The sequence below is a fragment of the Equus asinus genome, unplaced genomic scaffold (assembly GCF_041296235.1).
Source record: "Equus asinus isolate D_3611 breed Donkey unplaced genomic scaffold, EquAss-T2T_v2 contig_1, whole genome shotgun sequence".
Taxonomy (NCBI): domain Eukaryota; kingdom Metazoa; phylum Chordata; class Mammalia; order Perissodactyla; family Equidae; genus Equus; species Equus asinus.
The window spans coordinates 151132-168816 of NW_027224738.1; the positions used below are offsets into that span (position 1 = coordinate 151132).

Genomic DNA, 17685 nt, shown 5'->3' on the forward strand with positions numbered 1-17685 from the left:
TTCTGCTTTGGCAGCCCAGGTGCTCAGATCCCGGGTGCGGACCCACCCACTGCCTGTCGAAACCATGCTGTGGTGGGTGTCCCACATATAAAGCAGAGGAAGATGGGCACGGATGTTAGCTCCGAGCCACTCTTCCTCAGCAAGAAAGAGGAGGATTAGCGGCAGATGTTAGCTCAGGGCTAATCTTCCTCAAAAAATAAATAAATAAAAATCACTCAAGATGACCTTACTCAGAAATCATCACTGCTGACAATTCAGGGTATGCTTTTCCAGTTTTTTTCCTATGTTCACATATTCACATACATATTTTAGAATTGTGATCACACTGTTCAGAATTGGACCTGTTTTCTTTGCCCACTTAATACATCCTGGACCATGTCATGAAGTGTCTTTCACAGGATCGTTCTTAAACGCTACACTGTATTCCACCAAACAAATGGGCTGTAATTTACTGGGGCCATTAATCTTCACTTTGTGGCGCTGCCCACCGATGCACACGCTTCACCGCTTGAGCGCCCACTGTGTGCTAACTGGATGGTGGGGCACTGAACCTGTCTTGGGGACCTGGAATCTCCCGTTTCCTCCTCGCCTACTCAAAGAAGTACACGATGACTTTAAAAACTGAACACGAAAAACCTCAGGGACCAGAGCATTCTACTTCAGCCACTGATGAAGGAACAGTTCTCACCACGTGCCGCTCGCGTGGCCGGCACAGCCAAGGCTGCTCCCGCAGAGGCTGCACTGGCGGTGCCTGCCCCCGAGGTCTGCTTCGCTCTTTGAGTCATCGACCGAGTGGTTCTCACGCACGTGGGCATTGCAGGCTGCCCTGCTGCGGGAACCATGAAATTAAATGCTTTCGGTAATTACTAAAGCATTGTTGCGGCAACGTCAGAGCTTACAATAATAAGCTACCTTTTTCTCGTTGGACACTTTCTTTTCAGAAGTTTGTCTTTGACCAGATCGTGTTGCTCGAACATCACTCCTATTAATGATCTATTGAAAAGATTAGGTGGTATGTGATTTAATTGCTTGATGAATCAAATTACCACATTTTCAATCGGTATTTTGACCCCTCATCTGAAATCTATTGTAAATGACCCAGCAAAAAATCCACCACCCCAAATAAGATGAGATGAAAAAAGTTTTCCATTATATAGATTTCCTTACAAACTTTTTGTAGAATCCTAGAATTTTGAAAATGCTAATAGCCTAAGCTATTCTAAATAGCTGACTATAATCTTCTGAGAGTCCTTAAACATACCAGCATGTTTTCGCTTCAAAACTTTTGAATTTTGTCTGGAAAAATCTTCTCCTGGATAGAAAACTCTTCCCACAGTGCACTCTGCAACTTCCTTGGAGACTGCATTCAAAGCGCCACCGTCTCAGTGAGGCCCCATCGGAAGCTCACCCTGTACCAGCTTCAATACTCCCCATCTGCCTTCTTTTTTTTTTTTTATTTCCCGCATAATACTTAGGACCATCACATACTATATATTTTTCTTTTCATTGCCTATCTCACATGTAAGCTCCATGAAAACAGGGAATGTTGCTTTATTCATTACTATATCCTAGAGCCTAGAGGAACATGGCAGTGACTCAATTTATTGAATACGTGAAACGGAGCCTTCTCACCTGATAAAGAGACATGCTATTTACCTCCTTGCCCACTTCACTTTATTTTAGTAATCGTCCTATTAACTTTGTCCATAATGGTGTTCTGAAGACCCGTAAGTTTATCCCCCACCCTACGTGCTTTATATCCCTATCTGCATTTTATAGTGACATGGATGCATAATAGAGCCCAGTAAACAAACAGAGTGACACACAGAGTTGGTATAGATCTCATAAGGGATGTTTGGCAATGAATATTTCAAGTGAGTACTTCCTTAGCATCTAGCCAAAACTGCTCTATGTCACCATGCCAATAACAGGGAGTTTGGTACTGTTAACTCTAGTAAAATAATCACTCTGATTGAAGCTGATAATAGATTTAAAATGAATTTACTTACTCTGAGAAAAGGAGCACGATTCATCATTTTAGTAACAATTATCTACTATCAACTTCACCCTAGTCAGCTCCATTTGGGCTTTGGCCTTTGACCTGGCAATCCATACAAGATGGAACAGCATTAAAACAATCAAAAGCAGACAAAGTTAAAAAAAATGAACTGCCATAATTTACTTCCATGTCTCATTACAAAATAAAGTCTCCATTTTAAAGTTAAATTTTACCCTTAGTCATCCAACCCTTAATCATTTATGGCAAAAAGATACTTGCTAACTTAAATTACTCTCTTTTCTGGTTCTGGTTTGATTTAAATTATGCTTAAAAGCCTCAAAACTTACTCATATTTCTCAGTGAGCACAAAGGAGAAATTTCATACTATATTTTCCAGGTATTAGAATCCTTGTTAATATGATGAACTGGAAATATTTGGAAGGGGTCAATGAAGAAACTAGAGTATTAAGATCTCTTCTCTCCTGTTTATGAAAAGATACTGCACAGCTTACTTTCTTAGCTTTGACAGTTTGCCTTCAAATCCAATGATTGTGCACTTGTCCTCTGTCCATAAGAAAATGGAGACCTGATCACAAAGCAAGGAAGAAATCCAGCAAGAGAAGGATTGATTAAAAGTGATAAGTTATTTATCAACTCTAAAATTCCTGAAGAAGCACAATCAGACTTCTTCTGTAGATTAGAAGCCACTTGCTTCTCCAAATCTCAGGGAAGATCTAGTGCTGAAGAAACGAGGCACAAAGTAAACAATATTCAGCGATGGCTATTGTCTAAGTAGAATAAAAAACTACTGGTGAATCGTATTATTTAACACAACAATGTGTGTCTTTTTCCCCCTACATATAACACTTTGTAAATAGCTGTTTACAGTTTAGACCAATGACTGGTGCCTTACATACTCTTGAGAAGCCAGATTAAATTCAGCCCCTTCCAAGAGGTCTTCTCTGATGTTCCTCCAAACAGAAACAATCTCGCCCTCCTCGAACACATACACACCATATTTTTCTGTATCTTTCCACCTTGAGCTACATTCTACTAATTTTGGTCACTTCCACCTTATCCTAAGGTCACATGCAGAGTAATCAAAGGTCTCTCAAATCAATGACATTCCTGAAGCAAACAAAAACAGGCGATATCTTGAGCTTTTATATTATTCAATTCTTATTTAAATCAGGAATGAATACACAGCCAACAAGAGACGACCTTGAAAAGAGCAAATCACCAGTGACTACCTAATTTACAAATCCAGCTGCCTGTGTTCAAACTTCATCCCCCTTAACTCATGGATCATTCTCTTCTTTAGATCACCCCTCCTCCAGCTTCTGTCCTGTTTTAGCTCTCCTGCCAATCTGACCTATCACTGGTACCTGACTTCTGCCCACTTGAAGGTGCTCTCTAGTCCTCACTCTTTCACAATGTGTATATCTTTACTGGAGTGGTCTCATTTAGCCCTACAGCTTAAACCCCCATCCATACTCCCAATATCATATCCTAAATCCACCACTCAGCATGGATCTCCGTCCTGATTTTCAAATTTTTATTCCCAACTGCCTGTTATCCAGATGGCCCAAATGAGCTGCAGAAAAAGCAGGAAAAGCATTATCAATATGCACCCACTTAGGCATGTTCCTTTTCCTGCCTTCCACCCCTCTTTTAGCAGCAGCACAATTTATATGGTTGCTCAAACTAATTTATCTTCAGAATCATCTTATCTCCGACTCTTCAATTTCCTTCACCCCTCACCATCTGCTTGGTCCCCGTCAAATTTATCTCCTGAGATGTCTCACACCTGTTTCTTCCTTTAAGCCCACTGCCCCAGTCCCCTTATCCTGTCTCATCTATTCCATCACGACAGTCTCACTACAGTCTTCCTACCTATAAGTTCTTCCCCTTCCAGACTACGATCTTCCAGCCTAGGGTAATCTTCCTGAATTATTAATCTGATCATGGTACAAGCTCATGTATAAGCCTCTCTTGACTCTCCGCATCCGACAGGGTGGACGCCAGATCCTTCGCCCGGCCTTGCCCGTCCAGCCTGGCTCTGACTGCTTTGCTAGTTTTATCCCGTGTCAACCTACCTATGGCTGCACCAAGAGACCTCATCTCCATCTTCTGAACTATTAGGATGTCACTCCCAGCTCCTGCCAACTAGCTAAGTGAGTAAAGGGACTACAGGGAAAGGGTTGTTTTAGTCATTTAAACTCTCAAATAATCGCTTCTTGGCCTCTTGGCTAAGATCAAGTATAATCTCTTAAAGAAAAGTCTGGTTAAGAACTATTCCTGAATATCAAGTTATGATACTAAATTTACCTTTTTTGGTTGGTGTGCTGGTATTCATGAAAGAAAAATAGTCTTATCATGTCTATAAACACCCACTATAAATGGTCATCGCTGAAGGTTTCTCAATTTTTTCAGTCGCTTTTCCTCTAGGTATTTCTGGAACATTTGTCTTCGTTGATCACTTAGAAGAGACTTTGCTGATCCTAAGCAGGGGGGAAAATAGCATATAAAACATTCAAATAAAAAGTTATCCAAATGTCTAAAATACCATTATCTAACTTCAACAGCTGCTAAGCAATACTTTCAGTAACTTCGTATTGATTCCTTAGCACGCTAACCACACAAGTCATTTCAACCCCTGTTCTTTCAAAATTTCTCTCCCTTTTGCCTTCTCTTGTTCACAAATTAACTGCTTGCCATCCCCTAGGCATCCATTACTTCACTTTTAAATTAATTAACTTCTATGATCACCCACCTCCAAGCTGACCTCCAACAATTCTCACCTCCTGGTAGTCATGCCCTTGTGTTGTCCCCTCCACACAGAATAGGGCTGAGCTGTGTCACCAAGAAAAGTGTGGGAATGATGGAGTGTGGCTTCCAAGACTGTATCATTAAAGACAGTGCAGCTTGGCCCTGCTCTCTCTCAGATCACTTGCGCTGTGGAAGTCAGTGGCCATGTGGAGCCTTAAGGAGATTCAGGCAGCCCTATGGAGACACCACATGACGAAGAACTAAGGCCTCCTGCCAAAAGCCAGCATCGACTTGCCAGTCATGTGAGTGAGTCATCTTGGAAACAGCTCCTCCAGCCTCAGTCAAGCTTCAGAGGCATCCCTGGATGACACCTTGACCTGTCAGATTCCTTATCTCCCACCTGTGATTCTCAACTCAGGTTTCTACTATGTATTTTCATGTTTATTTAAACTTGTTTGAAAAATGTGAGTGGCTACTATGTACCAGACATTTTTAGGAAGTAAGAATAAGAGAATTTCTGCCCCTGAAGGGCTCACAGTATCGTGGGGGAGATGAGCACAGTTTCAATTTGGTTTAGCATGGAATGAAGACTACGAGAATGCACAATCGAGAATCAGTATAAACCTGTCTGGGGAGGTCAGGAAAGGCTTGTCAGAAGAGAGAATACCCGAGAAGGTTTCTGAAGAATGAGAGTGCGTTTGCCCACTGGGTGAGGGTTTAAAATAATCCAGGGAGATGACTGCACAACTCAGTAAATTTACTAAACAAAAGGCATTTACTTAAATGGGTGAATTTTATGGTATGCAAATTCTACCTCAATAAAGTTGTTTAAAAGAAATAATCCAGGCAGAGAACAGAAGATGCGAAAGCTCAGATGATGAAGTGGTTAATCATCGATGAAACCCCTATATCCTCAACTTCCCTGAAGTTCCTCTTCCCTTCATCTCTTGATCTAACCGTAACCTGGCTCTCCCCTGAAGACAACGCTCCCCTAGTTGTCCTCTCAAGTGGTTGACTGTTTTCTTCTCCCACAAAGGTCATATCACTGGGCCTGAAGCGGGCCGGGGTGGGGGGTGGTCCCTCATTGCTGTTTCTCAATTATTTCTTCCTCTTCACTAAAACAGCCCAGCTTTATATTTCACATCATCAGACCATACTAGACAGCACCCTGACTTGCCATCTATAGATGGCAAGTTCTTCTCTCAGTATTTTACAACTTAGTAAATGGCCACTCCATTTTTTTAGTTGCTCAGGCCAAAACCCTTAGAACCATCCTGACTTTTCTTTATCAACCTACATCCACTCTATTAGGAAATCCTATTGGTTCAAACTTCAAAATGTAACCAGAATGAAACCACCCAGGGTTGCCGTTCCCACTGTGGTCAACCATGAGCTAAATTATTGCAGTTATCTCCCAGCTGGTCTTCTGGAGGCCATGCTGGTCACCCTACCATCCGTAAGTGATGCTTTAAAACATAAAGCAGATTATAAACACACTAATCCAATAATGGCTTCTCATGTCACTCAGAGTAAAGCTGGTCTCCCTGTAAAGAAGGCCCTTGGGCTGCATATTTCACTGGTCCTGGAAAATGACAAAATTGAAGCAGTGAACATTTAAACAACTTGAGACCTGATTTAGCTACAAAACTTCTATTTTAATGTCCCTTATCAATTAATCTTGTCAACACTTATCTTATTCAAACTCCAGAAGTCAGAACTTACAACACTCCACAAGCGAATGGAACTTTCACAGCCTTTACCTTAAATAGGAAGTATTTAGTCATAGAAAATATCAAGTTATTTAGAATGGTATTTCAAAACTCCATTCTTCTGGTAAGTTTTTTTTTTTTTTTTTGATGTGGAAGATTGTCCCTGAGGTAACATCTGTTGCCAAAGCTTCCTCTATTTTGTTTGCTGGATGCTGCCACAGGCTTGAGGAGCAGTATGTAGGTCCACGCCCAGGATCCGAACCCACAAACCTCGGGCCGCAGAAGCAGAGTATGTGAACCTAACCACCACACCACCCAGCTGGCCCCTGGTCAAGGATTTTTTAACCTCAGGTATTAAACCAACTTTTTCCCCTCTTCAAAGCAGTTAAAATTACAATAGCTCTTTACTTACTTTGCCTCACACTCATCTCTTCTGGAATAGGCTCTTGAGATGTCTCCTCTAATTCAAGATTTCTACCTTCCAAGGTTGGAAGGTTGACATCCGTCAAACCAGAGTGTCTTTTTCGTTCATATTTATCATATCTGTCTGCTTTCTGAGAGAGAAAACTCTCCTCAGCAATTTTAGTTCTAATCATCTCAATACTTAAATCCTTTCTCAGTTGACTGGCAAAATGTGATGCAGCCATCCTGCCAGGGAAAAGAAAGGTAGACAACTTATATAGATTTTCATATTATTTAAAAAATTAAGATTCCAGTTCACCTCCTGCCCCACCTCAGAGAATTCTGAAATAAAAAATTTTCAGTACAAAATGGAATAAATATACGACACTGCAGAGTGGGAAGAAAGTTATCAAAAGATAGTACGATCTATTTTGGGCTTCTACATAGGGCCTTGCTTGACAGATGAAGTGAAGCCCAGGAAGCTGTGGGCCATAACACAAACAAGAGGCTCTAGGCTCACCGCACAGCATTACAAAGTGACAAGAGTGAAGGAAAGGAGAGAATAGGGAAAGTAAGTGAAGGACAGTATACAGAATCGTTTCCTAACCTTTCCCTGTGATGAAGGCAGGCAGCCTGGCATTTTTTCTCAAGCCAAAAAACAAAACAAAACAAACACACGAGATGCCTATTAGACAGACAGGGATGATAAGCAGGCAGTTGGATATACAAGATTGAGCAAAAGATGGGATTTTAGAAGAACTACCATGGTGATACAGAAGGATAACCATAGTTTGCCATTTGAGGGCATAATGAAATTATTTTCGGCCATGTGAAAAATCATATTGTTTACCTGGCCCATACTCTTTTCTTAGAAAGATTCTTGAGAACGTGTTCAAGCAAAACAAGGGAGAAGGACAAGAAACAGGATGCCATGTGTTCCAGGAAATCCTTCATTCAAATGAGGAAAAGAATAAAGGAAAGTGGAAAGTCTAAGGGAGTCACCTATGCAGCTGGTATAGAAAAGAACCAAGCCCAATGGGAGAAAGATGACTGATTCTCCACAAGTGTTGCTGGCTCAAAAGAAAAAAAAAAGAAAGAAAAAGGGGAAGGTCTGCAATAGGAAGATAGAAAAGTTCTAAGCACACTATACTCTTCAACAACAAGAATAACTGAGACAGTCCACTAGAAAACTCCAGATAAAAGAAAAATCTGCACAAGAAATGCAACCCATTAAAATGTTACATGATTTTAAGCAATCAACAGAGTATATAAAAAATGAGAATTCTTCTGACCTGGATGCTAATAACATTCTCCTGTAAGAGCCCAGGGGAAGTGACAAAGGACTCTACTTTTCAGTAAGCATGCTCCTCTACTATTTGACTTGCCACCTCCTGCAAGTATTAATGTGCTAAATGTTAAACAATAAACCATTAGTTATTTTAAAATACTGCATAGGACTATGCTCCACAAAGAGAGACAGGGTGTGTGCAAAAGCTCGAGTTAATAGTAAAGGCGTGTTTAATTGTCACCTAAACCAGCACAGGTGGTTAGTGTCATCGCTGTTACACAGGTGAGGGAGAGAACTGCCAACAGGCGCTGGAGCTGGGATCTCAAGCCCCGCAGCCTGGCTCTTCACATACAGGACATCTAAGTTCCCCTCTTGGCTGAGTGGAGTTTCTTCCAGCTTGAAAGTCTAGAATGCCTTCGTCTTGCTTGCCTAGAGGTTCCCAACCAGGGCCTGTTTAGTTGTCGCTGGCTCTGGGGGCAGCTACTGGAATTGAAGGTCGGGGCCAAGGATGCTAAGCATCGTCCCGCCCCAGAGGCCAATCACGGCCCAGTGGTGAAACGCTGACTGCTGCATAGATTATGGCAACAAATACTTACTCTTCTGGAGGACGGAGCCATCGGCTGCGGGAAGGACAGGTAAGTGGTCCTAGAGGAGCCTCCCCCAAGCGGCGTCCAGCTCGCCACTGCCCACCTCAGACCCTTCCAGACCTTCTAGGAGGAGGCGAGCCAGCGCCCTTCCTCCAGCTCCCAGCACTCACCTTCCTCAGGCAGCCTGTCGCGTGAAACCTCAGTCAAACCAAAAGGAAAGGAACGCTCCCTGTCTGGAGAGCCGCCGCCGCCGCCTCGGAGCAGTGCCGCCTACACCTGAGCCGCCCAGAATCCGAACTTCCCACACCCAGCCTCTGATTGGAGGGCCTTTGAGCAACCCCTGCGGGAAAGGGGCCCGCCCCTTCTCTCCCACGAGGCTTGCGATTGGTTCTCTCCCTGTGCTATTCGAACTGATTGAAAGGTGAACGCACGGTTCAAAGGATGGGCGGGTACGACGGGATTATGCCTGAGGGGCGGGGCCGGGGCGCAGGTGAGGCGTTAGGGTCCCTAATCCGACCGGAGCTCCAGGGCCCCAGCATCCGAGGAAAAATGAAAGCGCTCCTCGGAGCAGAAGGGATTCACTGTTTGCAGGGCTTTTTAACGTCCTTATTTAGTCACACAAATACAGCACAGCTTATTGGAACGTTTTCTTCACTTAATATTTTTTAAAAAGGGTTTACTACCGCAGATTTCTCCTTACATCGCTTAGCGTTACTTTCCAACATCGCCAGGCTTTTTTTTTCCCATCCGCTTTTTATTGAGGTAAAATTTAAATACCGTGGAAAGGATTGATCTTTTAGTGTGTGATTTGATGAGTTTTGCTAAACGTAAACAGCTGTGTAAGCACCACCCAATCGGGATACAGAGTATTTCCATCACTGAGAGTTCCCTCATCCCCTTTCCAGGCGCCCACTGTTAGGCAGCCAACCTCTGCTCTGATTTCCATCACCACACACATAAAGGGGGTAGGTCCTCTCCCAGGTGGGCCTTCTTTCTCTAACCATGCTTTCCAGATCCATCCCTACTGTTGCGTGATCAGGAGTTGGATTTTATTGCTGAAAAGTATTCCATCGAATACTTTGTCTACCCATTCACCCATTGCTGGACATCTGGATTGTTTCCGTTTTTAGCGATTATGAATAAAGTTGTGTGGAAATTAATAAATAGAAACTTCATTAAATTGGAGTCTTGGGGCCCAAAGGCGGAGCTCTCACACCCTACCTTCTAGCAGAGCCCAACAGGAAGAAGACAGACTTCTTCTTGACCAAGAAGCTCAGCCAATGAGAGACTATCACAACTCAGCTAGTGAAACGCTGCTATACCTCTGGACTCCATGTTTACAATGGCCGTCCCAACTTGCTCTTCCTCCCAGAATAGAGTTTCTCCTCCATGCTGCTAGCGACTTGCACCTGGCTCGAGATGGTTTCAGACTTTGAACTGCAATTCTTTCCTGGTCCCCCATAAACCCATTTTTGCTGGAGAAATAACTGACTGTCTGTTTAAGGTCAACAGTTGCTATAAACATTCTTGTACAAGTCTTTTTTGTGGGCATGTTTTATTTCTCTTGGGGAAATATAGATGTGGTATTTCTGGGTCATTCTGGGTATGCTTAACTTTATAAGAAATTGCCAAGCAGTTTTCCAAAAGAAAGCTGGCACATTGTTAGGAACAGAGAGGGTCATGGTGCAATGATAAAACATTCTATTCGCCAAGCTAGAGCAATTTTAAACATGTATGGAGCTAATAAAATAGGCTCACTATTGATGAAGCAAAAATCTACAGAACTACAGAGAAAAAATGATGAATCCGCCGTTATCGTGAGTGATTCAACACACCTCTCTCAGCACTGATTGACCAAACAGACACAATTCAGCAACGATATAAAGAAGATCTCAACAAAAGCATTAACCAACTTGACCGAATGGACATTCAATAATCAGAGAACACATATTTTCCTTGAGCACGTATGGAGGAGTTACAAATGATCACACACTAGGCCATGAAGAAAACTTCAACAAACTGCATAGACTCAAGAAAGTTAGAAATTAAAAGCGAAAAATAAATTTAAAATCCCTGTGTAGTAACTTCTGGGTTTAAGATGAAACTTATGATGGAAAATGTAAATGTCTAAAACCAAAAGATAATGAAGAAGCAAATCAAGACTAGTGGGATTAGGTGCTTTGAAAGGAATTTTGAAAGAAATTTTAAATGCTTATATTAGAAAAGAAGAAAATCTTAAAATTAATATGTGTCCCTCTTAAGAAATTAGAAAAATAATAACTGAGTAAAGTCAAAGAAAATAGAAAGATAGTAAAAGAAAGTACACAAACCAGTGAAATAGAAAGTAAAGATACAATAAGAAAATCGACAAAGTTAAAACTTCATTCTTTGAAAAAATTAAAATAGATAAAACTCTAGCAAGATTGATCCAAAAAAGAAGACACAAACAGTATCATGAATGAGAATACACAAAGGGGACTATATGCGTTACTTATTCCTTTGTAGCAGATTACCCCAAAATGTGCAGCATAAAACAACCACCATTTTATTTGCTCTTGATTCAGTGGGTCAGGAATTTGGGCAGACCTCAGTGGAACAAGTCATCTGTGTTTCATGTCTGTGTTCTCAGCTGGGTTGGCTCAAAGGGCCAGGCACTGACTGGGATGGGTATTGATCCCCTTTCTAATTCTCTCTTCTCATTCTCCCACTAGAGTGAGAGAATCCACGGCCGTCTCGCTCATCTTTGTGGACCCAGTTGCTGACTATCAAGTGGGGCCATTCTCTCCCTTTGGTTAGGCTTTCCTTCCCCAGCAGATTCTCCATTTGGTCTCTCTTGGACTTCTTTGCCTGGTAGCTGGGTTCCTTCTTGGCATATGTGGAAAGCCTCATAAGACCTCGATTTGGAAGTTCCATATTGGCAGAGGAGAAAAACAAGAGCTGGAGGTAAAGGAACTTGCCCACCTTCTGAAGGAAAGTAGACTGTGAAGAGGGCACTGAGTCTGTGTGCTTGCCTGTGCCATCTTGCACTCTCTCTTATTCAGGATGATGTGTAGTTTTACATGAAGTTTAGATCTCAGGAGTAAATATATAGTGTAGTGTGCACTGATAGAGATTACATACAGGAACTTTGATGGAATTTAGCAGGGTGCTGGAATATATCTTTAAAGTGGTTTTACTGTACCAGAGGACATGATTTTTTTTGCGACTCTGATAAAGAAATATTTTGAATGATTTCTTCTTTTGAAAGACGGCGTGCTCATTACCATTGCCTTGTCACTCTTGCTAATTTTTGTTAGTGTTTCCTTCTAGTCGTTTCTCAAGTATTTCTTTTTGGCTAAATTATTTGTTTATCTATATAAAGCTAAGGGGGTTTGTTTTTCGGTGTGGATTTTTTAGCAGCTCTTCCTAATATGGGAAGGAATTTAATAGTGAATTTTTAAAGTAAAGGCCTAGTGCCCATAGGCACATTTTAATGTGTGAATTCTTTATTAAGTATGTCTTATAAATGTTGATGAGGCAGTGTGTTAAAATAGTCATTTATTTTTAACTAACCTAATTTTTGTTAGAAAAGGATTGCATCATTAAAAAAATTAAAATAAAAAAGCTTAAAATGAAAATAACAAAGTCTCCCTCCTCTTCCCAGTTTTCTCCTCTTCTCCCTAGGCCCTAACTCATTTCCCAGAAATCACCTCTGTTAATAGTTTTTAGTTTAGTTTTATATCATATTTCTTCAAGTTTTATCAAGTTTATACAGAATCTATTGATATTCCACTCTGAGGGACTAAGAATTTATCATGATTTAACTCCCCTTCCACCTCTGGATTATATTGTTTATATTTTTATTTTCTAGTCATTGCCTTATTTACTCTAAATAGCATATATAAATGTTTAATTCTTGATTTATCAAATTTACTATGGATTCAGTATCCACAATGAAAGGCAAGAACACTACCCTTCTACTCCTCTTCTCTCTAGTTACCTCCCTATTGTTCTCAGTTATGTTAATATTGTCTGAAAAATACTGTGTGATCTTAATTCATGTTTCCCCTTTTCCATTTTTCCATTCAAGCAGTAACATGCTGTGAATTTTATTGCCTCAGGAGAGGCACAGGGCAGGGAGGAGGGCAGAGTTAGCCAGTCAAATGTTTGCCTGTTTTACTTGTCCACACACCTGAGCTCAGCGAGGAGCACACGACGTTCAGGAGGACGCAGGGGCCCTGGAGGAGCAGGGGCAGGAGAGGCTCCCCCGTCGGAGGTCCGCGAGGGCCGGAGCGGTGCTGTGAAGCTACGTGGGAAACAAACACTGCTCCATGGTGGAGCCCTAGGAGGGGCAAACCTCAGAAAAGGTAGTGGTGTCAGCTATTTGGGGAAAGCAGGACCCTAGCACAGGGTTCCAACCTCAGCTGAGACTCCCATGCCGCGCGTGGAGCCCCAAAGGAGCAGAGATCTGCTGCGCTGCAAAGAGTCATTCATGGAGGCTCCCGGTTACCCGGGTGTGCAGATCACTGAAGCCTGGGGGGCGCCCTTCTCTCTGAATATTTGGCAACTGCATACCTTGGTGGGACCCCAGGAGGGCAGAGAAAGCCCAGGAATGTCTGTGGTTACATTTCCCATCAAGCAGGTCTTATGAGAGAGGTAGAGGGAGAAAGAGAATATTTCCCAGAGGTGGAAATTAAACTGAAATGTAGAAAATAAAGTGATATTTCTTATACACTTGAATTTGTTGGCTGAGATACCCTGCCACGTAATCTTTAAATTGCCAAGATTTATGAGATTTACTTGCTGTTCTGTAATATAATTATTAAATCTTCTGTGCTTTTGACATTGTTTGACACCCAAAAGTGAAAACCAATACACGGCATGTACAATATTAAGATTACATAAGTATTATTCACCGCAAACCAAACATTGCGATTGAACTAATTTAGAAGGAAACTGAAGGCTACGACATTAAAAGTTTGCTGCTTAAATTTTTCTTTTATTTTTTCTGGTTGTACTTAGTTGCCACCATTATGTACAATCTGATGTCTTGGTTTCCCATTTTTGGCCTGAAGAACTTCAAGTAATTGTTTTCTCGTGGGGACACTGAATGGTAACTTTTTAATTTCCAGATGTCTTCATTTTATCCTGATGCTTAATTAACAATAAGGCTAAATTCAAAAAGTCTTTCCCTAGACCTTTGAAGACATTACTGCACTTTCTTCTATTTTCTTACTTTTGTCTACTTGCTCTAAAATAGATCGAGAGAGGTGAACTGAAGGCTCCATCTCTAGTGGGTTTCTATTTCTCCTTGCATCTCCTACAGTTGTTGCTTGATCGATATTGATGCTATGTTATTTGGTGCAGAGATTTTATACCTTCATTGCAAATTCCCCCTTTAATATTATAAAGTATCTTGTTTTAATGCTTTTTTGGGTCTAAATTCTGACATTACTACAAGTCTGGCTTTGGTTTTTCTCTCAGGCCCAAATACTCTCACGAGGAAGCATCTTGAGGGAACTCCACTGATGGTTGCTCCACAGCCAGCTCCTCCCTTTGAATCCGCTGATGCTGAGCCTAGAGCTTATCTGAGGCTTCCTAGAAAGAACCTGGCTTGGCTTTGGTGTCCTGAGATGCAATTTCTTCTCTTTTGATTTTTACAGGAAATTTCAACCCATTTGCTTTCTATTTTCCAGGTAGTCCTCAAAATTTCTGGCAAACTGACGAGACTGTAATCGTTTTCTACAGATATAGTTCTGTGATTTTGAAAAGTGTCTGTGTTGGAATTTCAGTGGGAGATGAGAGAGTGGGGATTAATCATGTGTCACAGCGTACATCTTGACCTGGAATCTTTCCTGCAAGAGATTCTCAATTGTAAGCTCCACATTTATAGAAATAAAACATTGTTCAGTGCCCATCCACTTTCTTCTTCCCTCTCTTCCTCTTCAACATGTATTGCATGTGCACACAAAATCATTTCATTTAACACGTGAATACTTTTCCTTAAGATTCACTAAAACTCTCAGTGCTTGAGTTCTCTTTCCTTCCCATGCTGAAAATGTAAAATACTGGAGAGATCTGTCTGAACAACGTATCTCTAGTGAGCATTCAGAAATTTCACATGGTTTCCTTTGCTGTGCAGAAGCTTTTTAGTCTGATGTAGTCCCACTTGTTCATTTTTTCTTTAGTTTCCCTTGCCCGGACAGACGTGTGACTTGAAAATATGCTGCTAGGACCGACGTCAAAGATCGTACTGCCTATGTTTTCTTCCAGGAGTTTCATGGTTTCAGGTCTTACATTCAAGCCTTTAATCCATTTTGAGTTGATTTTTGCGCATGGTGTAAGGGAATGATCTTTCATTCTTTTGCATGTGGCTGTCCAGTTTTCCCAACACCATTTATTGAAGAGACTCTCTTTTCTCCATGGTATGCTCTTGGCTCCCTTGTCGAATATTAGCTGTCCATAAATGTGTGGGCTTATTTCTGGGCTCTCGATTCTGTTCCCTTGATGTGTGTGTCTGTTTTTGTGCCAGTACCATGCTGTTTTGGTTACTGTAGCTTTGTAGTATATTTTGAAATCAGGAAGTGTGATACCTCCAGCTTTGTTCTTTTTTCTCAGGTGTTCTTTGGCTATTCAGGGTCTTTTGTTGTTCCATGTAAATTTTAGGATTCTTTGTTCTATTTCTTTGAAAAAGTTTGTTGGAACTTTGATAGGGATTGCATTGAATCTACAGATTGCTTTAAGGAGTATGGACATTTTAATGATGTTGATTCTTCAAATCCAAGAGCATGGAATATCTTTCCATTTCTATGTGTCTTCTTTGGGTTCTTTCATCAATGTTTTATAGTTTTCGGTGTACAGATCTTTCACCTCTTTGGTTAAGTTTATTCCTAGGTATTTTATTCTTTTGATTGCAATTGTAAGTGGGATTGCATTCTTAATTTCTCTTTCTTCTGCTTCATTGTTAGTATGTACAAACGCAACTAATTTTTGTACATTGATTTTGTTTCCTGCGACTTGACTGTATTCCTTTATTGAGAAGATATTTGCAAACCATATACCAGATAAGGGGCTGGTATCCAAAATATACAAAGAACTCATACAGCTCAACAAGAAAACCAACAATCCAATTAAAAAATGGGCAAAAGATCTGAACAGAGATTTCTCTAAAGAAGATACACAGATGGCAAACAGGCATATGAAAATGTTCTCAACATCATTAGTTATCAGGGACATGCAAATCAAAATTACAATGAGGTATCACCTCCCTCTGGTCAGAATGGCTATAATTAACAAGACAGGAAACAACAAATGTTGGAGAGTATGTGGAGAGAAGGGAACCCTTGTACACTGCTGGTGGGAGTGCAAACTGGTGCAGCCACTATGGAAAGCAGTATGGAGTATCCTCAGAAAATTAAGAATAGATCTACCATATGATCCAGCTATTCTGCTGCAGGGTATTTATCCAAAGAACTTGAAAATACAAAAGCATAAAGATGCATGCACCCCTATGTTCATTGCAGCATTATACACAATAGCCAAGACTTGGGAGCAACCTAGGTGCCCATCAAGGGATGAATGGATAAACAAGATGTGGTATTTATACACAATGGAATACTACTCAGCCATAAGAAATGATGAAACATGGCCATTTCTGACAACATGGATGGTCCTTGAGGGTATTCTGCTGAGTGAAATTAGTCAGAGCGAGAAAGTCAAATACCGTATGACCTCACTCATAAGTAGAAGATAAAAGCAATGACAAACAAACACATAGCAATGGAGATTGGATTGGTGGTTGCCATAGGGAAAGGAGGGGAGGGCAAAAGGGGTGATTAGGCTGACATGTGAGGGGATGGACTATAATTAATTTTGGGGTGGTGAACAGGATGTAATCTACACAGAATTCGAAATATATTATGATGTACATCCAAAAGCTATATAATGTTATAATCCAATGTTACTGCAATTAAAATATAAATAAATAAATAAATTTCAGAGTGTATATATATATATATATATTTTTTTTAGGCAGATTAGCCCTGAGCCAATCCCCCTCTTTTTGCTGAGGAAGACTGGCCCTAAGCTAACATTCATGCCCATCTTCCTCTACTTTATATGTGGGATGCCTCCCGCAGCATGGCTTGCCAAGTGGTGCCTTGTCTGGACCCGGGATCTGAACAGGTGAACCCTGGGCCGCTGAAGTGGAGGGTGCAAACTTAACCACTGTGCCACTGGGTATATTTTAAGAGACATTGCTGTTATGTAGCCATTAGAGAGTGGCATAATTCTGAGGGGAATCACAGCAATTTGTGGTCAGAATACAGAGTAGTATACAGAATACATTATAGTAATAAAAAATATATCAATAAGTTCAAAGTTTTGAATAAATTGCTTGCATGTAACTTTATCCTTATACTTTCTACACATCACCAGGTTCAAGGCATTTTACAGCTAGTGGGTTATAATATTTGCAATAAGTCAGTTTTTTCTTTATATGATAAATACACAAGCAGAGAGTTATATGTTCAATTTAACTATAAAGACATGTGATGTTACTATCTGCCTGATCTTAAATCCTCCTTTTGGAAGATAAATATTTTTTTATTTAATAGAAACATTAGTTCATCTACTTTGTTAGCCCCATCAGCATCTGTATTATCACTTTTCCTTTTGGAAATCGAATGGCTTGAGCCCTTCTCTAAAGGAACCACTTAGCATTGTGCAGACTCACCATGTGGTGCACCTGAAAGCCCAAAACCCATCATCATACAGACTTGTATTGGGCATGTCCAAAAATTTAGACAGACAGCTATCTTGTAGGTAGCAACAGGAAATAAAAGAGCTGCAAGACAGTCATAGTAAAAGGATGCTGGAAACGTTCTAGATCTTGATCTGGGTGATGGTTACACAGGTATATACATATGTAAAAATTCATCAAGATATACATTT

General features: G+C 40.9%; 1 protein-coding gene across 11 annotated transcripts in view; it reads left to right on the top strand.

The window, feature by feature from the left end:
* LOC139039788 (uncharacterized short-chain type dehydrogenase/reductase y4lA-like) overlaps window positions 1-17685 on the top strand; it is a 91909-nt gene that overhangs the window by 69923 nt on the left and 4301 nt on the right. For 3 of the 11 annotated variants that reach the window (XR_011499967.1, XM_070503344.1, XM_070503347.1), the window contains one exon: window positions 4013-4173. The exons of 5 other annotated variants lie outside the window; for them this stretch is intronic. Coding sequence is in view for 3 of the 6 variants with exons in the window: in XM_070503344.1 (XP_070359445.1) it covers window positions 4013-4141 (129 nt within the window). In the remaining 3 variants the exon portion in view is untranslated. Of the gene's footprint in view, window positions 1-4012; window positions 4174-4944; window positions 5626-11465; window positions 12338-17685 lie in introns of those variants that run through there. 3 more of the 11 variants (XM_070503348.1, XR_011499970.1, XR_011499968.1) reach the window with 3 other exon arrangements.